General features: G+C 27.4%; 1 protein-coding gene across 1 annotated transcript in view; it reads left to right on the top strand.

Annotated features, from left to right (window-relative positions):
* The window catches only part of LOC112211589 (lachesin), a gene marked incomplete at its 5' end in the record, with an annotated part of 81,234 nt that extends 78,065 nt beyond the window's left edge, over positions 1-3,169 (top strand). Inside the window, 1 exon segment of the mRNA XM_067053561.1 lies at positions 1,194-3,169. Coding sequence (XP_066909662.1) covers positions 1,194-1,471 — 278 coding nt within the window.
* Between the last annotated feature and the right edge of the window lie 7,111 nt (positions 3,170-10,280).

Genomic DNA, 10,280 nt, shown 5'->3' with positions numbered 1-10,280 from the left:
AAAAAAAAAAAAAAAAAAAAAAAAACATTTCTCCCAAAGGGAGTTCTTCTCCTTAGGAGGCAATGAGTAACAATATACACAGTGTATTCTCACTATTTAGTGTTTTATAGTACTATATTCTGGAAATGCATACTTGACCTGCATATCACTCTGCATTTTCTAGATCTCTCCTTCTTCCAAAACTTTGTCTTCCTTTCGCAAAAATCTACAGCTAGTTCTTGTAGAACTCACAGTTCCTTTTGTGGTTGTTGGTTTTGGTAAGGCCTAGTTGTTCCATAGTCATTAGTTTGGTATGGTGTACTGATCCACACCAGTGGGATTCATTTCCATGAGTTTTGAAATATTATCTAGCTAGACAATTATAATTTCTTTAATAATCGTTACGATAGTGGAAAGGATGATGATAAGCAGATAAGTAACTGTTCTAATTTTACAAATAAGGCAAGATAAATAGATAATTATAATAATTAAAGGCTAGTTATTAAGTTAGTCTGATGGATGAATTCAATGACTCTTTCTATTACGGATTCGTCGTTTCTCAACACCATTGGAACATTTGTTGGTATCCCTAACTGGTTCAGAGTTGATGTGTAGTGATGACATTCTTCAAAATTGTGTTTGACGGTCAGATTTCTATTACATTTCGAACATTTTGGAGGGGCCTCTCCTGTTATGAGGTGGATGTGTGTCAATTGGGTATGTCCTATTCTTAGTCGGGTGATCACTACTTCTTCATGGCATCTACTTCGGGTTGATGGAATCCAGGGCCTCACATCTTTCTTTATAATTTTCAACTTACTGGGTGGACTTTCATCCCACATTGTCTGCCATCTTTTATTAATAATTAGATTTTTTTTTTTGTGTTCTAAGAAGAGGAATTTACTTCTGGCACCCCTCACACACACTTGGTGCACCATCTGTGAAAACTACTGTTCTTGATAGCCATTTTACTTTTCTTTTATCACCCAACCTATACTTATGACCAAACCATATAGGTTGTTTTTTATATTTCAATATGGCCTACCTAGGTTATTTAAGTAATTGTTTTAATTAATTATGTATCTAAACCCATCAAATTTAATTAAACAATCAAACCAGCCTTAAATTGTCATTCATCCATCTGTACTTATTTTATATCTTAATTTATATTATATTTCAATTGCTTCAGTTAAATCAATAATTTTTTTTTACAGAGCTACATATTCCAACTAAGACAACTCTGATTCCTGTTACTCATGATACTGGAAGAAGAAAGGTGGTGATTAAGCAGAAGACACAACCACCGCCTACAAAAAAGCCAAGGAAAAAGATGCGAATGGAAGAACCGACCACTTCACCACCTGCCCCACAGATACCCACTCGTCCAGATTGGTTTGATCAGCAAAATGAAATTGATGGGTCAGGGTATTGGCACAGAGCTCACTTCTTGCAAATATTCCTTGCTCTATTGGTTATCTCTGCTATTTGTTAAGATGGTGTTATAATCTTTTATATTTTGAAATACGGTAACAGGGATAACTTTATTGGAAGGATTCGTTGTTTTAGAATATTTTATTTTCTTAATACTGTGGGAAAAAGATTAAAAAAAAATTCCTGAAATATTTAACCAGATCATTTATAAAAATTTATTGATATTAATGTTAAAATAGTGCCTAGAGAAAACAAAATCATTAAAACTAACTCCAATTTCATTTGTACTAAATGCATTTTGTACATGTTAAGAATGTAGTAGACAAAAAATGTGTTCTTATAAAATGAATTTGTATGTTTCGAAATAAAATCTACTACTGCAACAAACAATAGGAACTTAAAAAATAATAAAAATGTAATTCACTACTATTAAAGTTTCTAATAATGTTTCATGATAATAATTACAATATACCTAAATTTATCAATGGTATGGCTTAAATTAAATACAAATAATATTGTTGATTATTACTTTCTATGTCAAACTTTAATATAAACCACTTACCTAGAATGTGACCTAAATTATTATGAATATGTTCAATTTTATTGAACTAAAATCACATTGATACATAATCGATCTGGAATAAATCTAAAGAAAAAGTACTTTTCCAATTTTCACTTGTGTTTAATTACAGGACAAAGTTCCAGGTCTACTTTTCAATGAACTTTCTAATGTCAGATGACATCCTCAATACAATACTAGCATTAAAAACTATTCTATTTTCAAGCTAGTCATTATATAATGGTTTTATTCAACAAAATACTAACGTAAATAAAAAATATATTATTACGAATCAACATCATACAGTTTAAATAGGTTGTAAGCAAAACTGAGTTATAATATAAATTTAAAATTGTTGAAATTTTTTTTCTCGAAATGTAGATTTTTGAGTTAGGTTAGAATTGCATTGAGGGTCTGATGTATAATATTTTGACTTAGACAAAACTAAATTATCTAATTGCTCAACACGATAGCAATATTATGTTCTGGAAATAAAGTATTTCTATTCTTTACAATTTCGTCCCTGCTTCAGCTAATTCAGTCTTTAATCAGGAAGTACAGTCATTTAATAGGTTTTTAATTATTTGTCAAAAAATTTCTATTTTCTTCTTGGTGACACAAATAAGTAAAATTTATTTTATTTACGCCAATGTTTCAATCCACATTGCAGGTTTTCTTCAAGGCTAGAATAGAAGGATAGTCAGTAAATTCAATGTAAGAATACAAAACTGATGTACATTCTTACATTAACTTCATTTATTTGGGGAATGTTGGTGTAAATAAAATAATTTTTGCTTATCTGTGTATCATAACTGACCACACTCCCGATCATCTCCTCTTATTTTTTATTCCTTGTGTGTGAAGTAATATAGTAAATAATATAAATTTGTGTCTTCCTCTTTTGGTTTTACATATATTTAATAGGATTGGGTAAAGGTTCTAAGACAAATTACTGAATTGGCTAATGGAAAGCATTAATTTATTTTAATTTTTTTTAGCTAATATATCAAACATTGGTATATATTTACTTTTAATAGCTGGGGAATTTTTTTTAAATATTTTTGTTTTCCTTAAGTTTGTAGAATTAGCAAAATAAAAACACTTATAGTTAATCTCATAATTTAATTCATACAGTGATCCATATTTACCATTTTGATGGTAAATAAACATATAGAGATAAACATAAAACAATAATATGATAATGATTCAATAATTTTTCCTGTTTTCTCTCAGTTATTTCTATTATTGTGATCTGAATTATTTTTACTAAACATTTAATTAAGAAGTAGTTAAATGATAGATTATTGAATACCTTTTTTCTTTTTAATTGTTTTGATTATTTTTTTATTCATACTAAGCATGCAGTTGTTTATAAATACTTTGTGATGGATCAACAAATGTTAAAAATGAAAATTTATTATAGAATATTGTTGATGGCTTGTTACAATGTTTTATTAATTTAAAACTCATAACAGAAGAGAGAAAAGCCTGTTGGCTCAATATTCTGCCTTATTGAGGCCACAAGCAAATACCAAAGAAAACTGTTTTTCATATCTTCACTTAAGAGGAACGTTGGCATGCTATATGGTTCAAAATAAGAATTAATTCACAAATGATTTCGGAAAGTTTGACTCTAATTACTGATTGTTATATTAATAAAATACTTTTTTATAAATATGTGTTGATGTTAATAAAACATTACATCAAATATATCATAATCACTGTACCACAATAAATCAATTATCAATATCTCTATTGGTTTTAAATAAACCTTTTTAAGTTAGGGTTTTTAAAAATCAAACTAAGAAAAACTTATTGTTATAAAAATTTTTAACCAATAATGTTGCTAGATTAATAAATGATATTGTAAATTTTTTGATTAATTAATTCGTAAGCATTTTAATTTTGTGAACTGGAGGTTCTTTTAGTTTCACAAAATTATGCTAAAAATTATGAAAGCAACATTTTTAATGACTCATGAATATTATATTTCTATATTTACTAATGACTTATTTATTGTTTTAAATGAGTAACTGGTTTCTAGCAATGAGATATGTAAAACAAGTCAAAGAATAGCTTTAGACAAAGCTCTTCTTTCATAATTTATTGGAGAGGCATATAAACATACATATATAATATATTTTAATATATCAATTAAGAGTAGTTACATCTTATGATCATGATCAAAATGTAGATATATATATATATATATAAACATCACTAACTATAAAAGTGATTACAATTGAAGTCTTCCTTTTTTGTAAAATATGTATTACACAACCTCTAAATGAATAGTGACATGAGAACATTATGTTCTTTTCTTTGATTATTCAATTGAATATCATACTATTAGTAAGAAATACGAATATTGACATATATTAAATTAAAATATATGCTGTTAAAAAAATTAATGGGAAACAAGAGCAAATTTTATTGTTGATTATTTCTCTGTAAATTTCAGTAATTTAAAAATGATCTTCTGTCCTTTGTTGCTTAAAAGATATGATTTGTCTCTCAATCTAGGGTATAATATTACTATTGAGGTATTAGCTAGAAATAGGATATACAAAGTCAAAAGCTCTTTTTCCAGTGATTTGATTTTTAGAATCCTCGATATTCATTTTAGTGCTTACCAAAGCTTCAGAGCTGTATCATATTTATATTGCTAGTGGCTACAACAAATGAGACCTGACTATCAGATGATTTCTAAAAAAAATAGGATATAAACCATTTTCCAGTTACAGTAAATAGAATCATTACATTTATTTAGTTCTCATGAAAAATTGAGCAAATTTTCTAATATTGTTAAGGTTTATTTTGGAAATATTTGACCATTTATAAAAAAGATACTGAAGTAGAGAAAATAAGTAATAGTAGAGTCTCTGCTAGCAGGTCACTTTAGGATTTGACCCTGGTTGGGTCCACTCGAAACTGGGGTTATCTAACACAGACTTTTCTTGTCATGAAATTTTCCTTCAACAATCACTGAAAACCAATTGAAACACAAGTGCCCAGACAATTTCATTCATAGAGCATAACATCTGCTTCCTACCTTTCTTCCTATCTCAAAAAGATTATTTTCCTATCTACCTCAAAGACAGTGTTCCACAGGTTAAGAAAAAAAAAATTAATGATTACCTAGATTGATAGACAAATCTTACTTTGTTAAAATTACCAAATATTTGTTGAATCCATATCATTACTTTATGGTTGTTTGCTAATCATATCAGTTACCTCATTAAATGTTAGCATAACATAAGTGAAAAATAAATGAAAGAAAAGAAATGAAAATTATTTGAACAAATCTTATAATGAAAGAGGTATTATGTCATTATGAAAATTGTTAACCATTGCCTACTATATAATTATAACTTTGTTATCTTGTTATAGTATTTTCCAATGTTTAGTAGATTTGTATATTTGTAATATTTTGTGTAAATAATTTATCTCCTCAGTATTTATATTCTAAAAAATGAAATAATAATGAAACGAGGGGTTATAGAATATGTATATACAAGTAATAAAATAATTTGTTTTGTGATATAATTAAATTATATAAATATAAATTGATTATTTTCAATATAATTTTACCCATTATTTTTTTTTCACTATCAGTGATATTTATAAAAATTTAACTTAGGCTGAATAATACAAAAATAAGAAATTATTGCAGTTGTGAATGAAACTGAAAATTTATATGTCCTAACGTAGTTTTTTTTTATCAGGCAATGTTTGACAATGTATTTATGTTATATACTTTAAGAATATATATATATTAATGTATATCATGTATGTACATGTCATTCAAAGTATGTCAGTTGACTATGTAATATAATTAAAGAAAATAAATAAAAACAATCATAATTAGCCATTGTTAAACATAGAATAGATTTATTATTGAAATTTATATTCATATTGTTCCTAAGAAAATTAAATGACAATACTGTTATAATTGTAAGAATTAATTCTGTTCTTAAATATCAAATACATGAATGTATATGTTTTATAAAATAAATGATGTACATATGAGGCCTGATTTAATCCTTTAGAAAATATTTATTCTTAGAATTTTTTTTAAGGAACTTTAAAAAACTGGAATAAAGGTAATTTTATTTATACTTTATATATATTTCAGATTAATGAGAGATATATCTGCATGAGACCTTCCATCAATAGGGGTGCCACCTCAACATTATTTAAATACACCATATAAGAAGGGGTTGTAAAGAATAGTAAATTGTAAATTAATATATTAAAAATAAAAGAAATAGCTGTAGGTGAGGGTGGTCGACAAAAGTATGGATAATATATGTTAATCAATTTTTAGATGGAGAATTGGAGTCTATTGCAGAGATGAGCTGAAGTGATCTTAAGACTTAATCGTTGTGGGGTCACCATACAAGATGTAGCTTGAGAGTCAGACTCTTGTTCACATATTATTTTTAGTTCTTATTTGTTTGTTGCTGCTATCAACCCAATACAATGATGGGTAGCCATTTAGACTTGTACCGTTGCCAGAAAATACAGGTGCAACCGGCCTCTAAGATACATGGTGCTGGATATCTGAGATCCATGAGGTAGTTTCTTTGTTCTTCTTAAATATGATTAAATCATATCTGTAATTGGTAAAATTAAATATGATTAATGAAAAAGTAAGAAGTGCCACAATCGAAAAATAGTTTTTATAAACTTATTTTTCTTTAAAAAAACATATTAAAGAAAACAATGGTTCTTGAATTCTCTTATTTGTTTGACTTTGATTAATTTAAAAATAAAATAATTTTAGTAACTACTATTTATCAATGCAGTTGTTAAAGTTTGAGGATTCTTGTTAAGATCTCTTATAGATTAAATATTTAACTGTGCTTCATACCTTATGGCAATCATCAAGTTGCACATTCTCCAGTTTCACAGGAACAGAAACATTTGGAAATGTTAAAATAGTTTATATTTAATTTTAAATTGTTGTTAATTATAATTACTGATATTTAAATACTTATTAATAGAAATTTTGAAAATAGAATTGCTGATAATTATATCATGATTATTATATGACACATGTAAGAAGAAATAACATTTAACTATGTTTTAAATATCTACAAAACCCATCGCTGAATAAGAATTTTCTTTATAATATAATAATTGAGACTAATCACTTGTTAACAAATGTATAAAAAAAAATGAAATTAATTGAAATAAGAGTTCCTACCCATCACAAAATGCAGAAAACAATAAATGAAAAAATTAAGACATATTAAAATATCTATGATGAATAAATGTAAGATGGATAGTTGAAATAAAGGTCAAACCTATAGTAGTCTCCAGCAATGACAGCTCAAAAATTTACAAAGAGGTTAGTTTAAAGCAAAAAGTGGTATTCTTGGGAACTGGGAGTGTTGTGAGAAAATTCTATAGCATAGATAAAACTCTAATTTACAGATCATGACTAATTATTTCTTTCAGGAATATTGACCAATCATTCAGTGAGCACAAATCAAGTTCTTTTAATCAGTTCACCAGCTGATCATCAATCTTCAACTATGATTACTTTTACATTAAGCTTTTTACAATAGCTTTAATTAGGTGCAAGTAAAATGATTTATGGATCAAAACCAACTAATAAAAAAATGTAACTTTTTAACAAAAAGAACAATCATCCTAATTAACAAGAATTCATTATGAGAAGTTTGTCCTGTTATTAAGTTCATATTTAGTTTACATAACAATAAATATCATACGTTACAAAATAAAAACAGCTGCCTTTAATAAAAGTTTTTATTCCATTAACCCTCAGCAAGATAGGTAGGTCTGAGGGACGCATTTATTTGTCATTAAAGTGTTCTAAACTAATTTATTTTTGTTTTGTTTTTTAAATTGTATAATAAATTGCAATATAAATAAATAAGTACAAATTCATAATGTTGAATGTATGAGGTGATCTAAAATAGACCTCCGATAGACCCAGATGTCTCGTTATGGTGTAATGTATCTCATAATGTAAATAAATCAGATTTACTTCCCCAAATTGTGTGATTAGAGATAGTACTCATGCAATCTAATACTAGCAGAAACTTAATACTTACCTTTCATTAAATTTCAATTAATTACTTTCTGTTACCTGTACTGAGAGTATCAATAGAGACTTTCCTCCAGATAAAAATATGATATTTATATATAAAATATGGTATAATAATAGCTTAACCATTTGAAAATATATATTTATAAAAAAAAAAGATAAAAATTATAAAACAAATCAATTCTGTACATAAAAAAGGAAAACAAATAAAATGAAAAAAAATTTATATAGAAAAAAATTAACATAATATTTTTAGCTTAGAAATAAAAAAAAATATGAAAATAAAATATAAGTGAAAACTGAAATATATGTATATATCGAATGGGATATGAGTACTGAATTATATGTATTTATGTATATGTACATATAAATGTCTTTATGCTTCTTCTGACTTTCATTCAGCAGGGAACTACGAGAGATGTTCTGGAGAATATGCGTCCTTAAAGAAAATAGGGGCCTCTGAGCCTGGCAGGATTAGTGTTGCATCAGACGAGCCAAATGAGATGTGTCATGAGACAGAGTTAGCTGGACCGATCGTATTTATAGGCTGGCTATATAGATACTACCCAACAATACCCTTTGAATGTATAAACATCCATTTCCAAGAGTATTAGTATTGTATATTGTAATATCCTCTTTTATGAGTAAATAGTCATAGTAAACAGTAGGAAGCTACCGAGCACCAACCGAAGTGGGAGCGTAAAGATTCATTTCTGCCGAGAGGTAAATATTAAGTGTCCCAGGAGGAATTGAACCGACAACATTCCGAACCAGATGCTCAGGGACCTATGTCCCACCCAACCTGCATGGAGGTCATGTCCCTCCAAGGAGAATAGGTACATGACTGTAATCTTGCCAATGCCTATAAAATTATTAGGCTTAATTTGAAAATTGTACATATATTACTTAATTGCTGCTCATTTGAATGATAACTTATTTGTTTACTGGACAGAATAAACACAATCAAAATAATAATTTCATTCTCTACCAGACAGAATAAGCTTATAAATTTATTTTATATGAGCAATAAGACTGTATTAGGCCTATGTTTAGACTTTTTTTCTCATGGAAAATTTCATGATACTTCAAAATAAAATAAAAAAATAAAATAAAAAAATAAAATAAAATTCATGATTTAGATTGAGATATGGAAATTTATAATAGAAAAAATTTGGTTTGGCAAATAATATTTTCCATTGGAAAGATTTAATCAGTATATAAAAGTCACAAATAGACTGAATTAACACATTAGTGGTTTGTACTACCAGAAGAATAAACATTTATTTTAATAAATAAATTATTGAACACAAAAATCTCTTACTGGCAAAACCAAATTTGTTCGAGGTGAATATCTTTCTGAGTAGTAGAGAAAAGGAAATTAAAGCATAGCAGCTTCCAATAGCAGCATTGGAAGATAACTGAAGGGAGAGAATGAGAGGTATAATGGGAGAAAAATAGTCTGAAAAAAGTGATTGGTAGGAACACCTCCTAACTGCATCACTATTCAGGGTTAAAGCTATCACACTACAGAAGTAAAAGTTAATCTATAAGTACTCTTAGTTTTTGCTAAAAATTTGAAATGGTGATGTGTTGAGACATTCCTTTTGTGAAGGATCGATATTCAGCTCAAGTGTAATTCATTATAAAACAACAACATAAACTGAAAGGACTTGTGATAAAACAGTAGGACTGGATATTTCAGATTATAATGCTTTGTCTAAGAAAAAAAATTGAATCTTCTTATTTTTTTTCTTATAAAGGTTAGGTTACACTTGTGCCTTGTGTGCTCCAACATTGGTATTGGCTGAGTAGTCTCGCTGGCCAATCCTTGGTAATGATTAGGGATAGGATTTTTATGTTTTCACATATTTTTACCATATTTGACCATGATATCTGTGATTCCTTAATAACTTAAGGTGTTTCAAGAGATTTCTGGCTAAAATAAGCCATTTTTATTTTCCATATTTTTAAATATTTGGCATTTTTTTACATATTTTGTAGTATATCACATATTTTCTGAAATATTTGTTATTTTTAACATATTTTTAGGTGTTCTGTCCTGAATCACATATTTCCTTAAATTATTTGTTCAATTTGAAATACATTTTTCACAGCAACTACATAAAATTCAAGAGAATGCAAGATACTTAAAGGTGAAATTTATCATTTATCATAAATAGTGCATAAAATTTCTATGTCTTCATCTTTGAACACAAATTAAATGTATTTATTAAA

Source organism: Halyomorpha halys, unplaced genomic scaffold (assembly GCF_000696795.3).
Source record: "Halyomorpha halys isolate HHAL.00 unplaced genomic scaffold, Hhal_1.1 Scaffold1618.1, whole genome shotgun sequence".
Lineage (NCBI taxonomy): Eukaryota > Metazoa > Arthropoda > Insecta > Hemiptera > Pentatomidae > Halyomorpha > Halyomorpha halys.
Note: the sequence above shows the minus strand (reverse complement) of the source record. Positions and strands in the feature narration are given on the sequence as shown.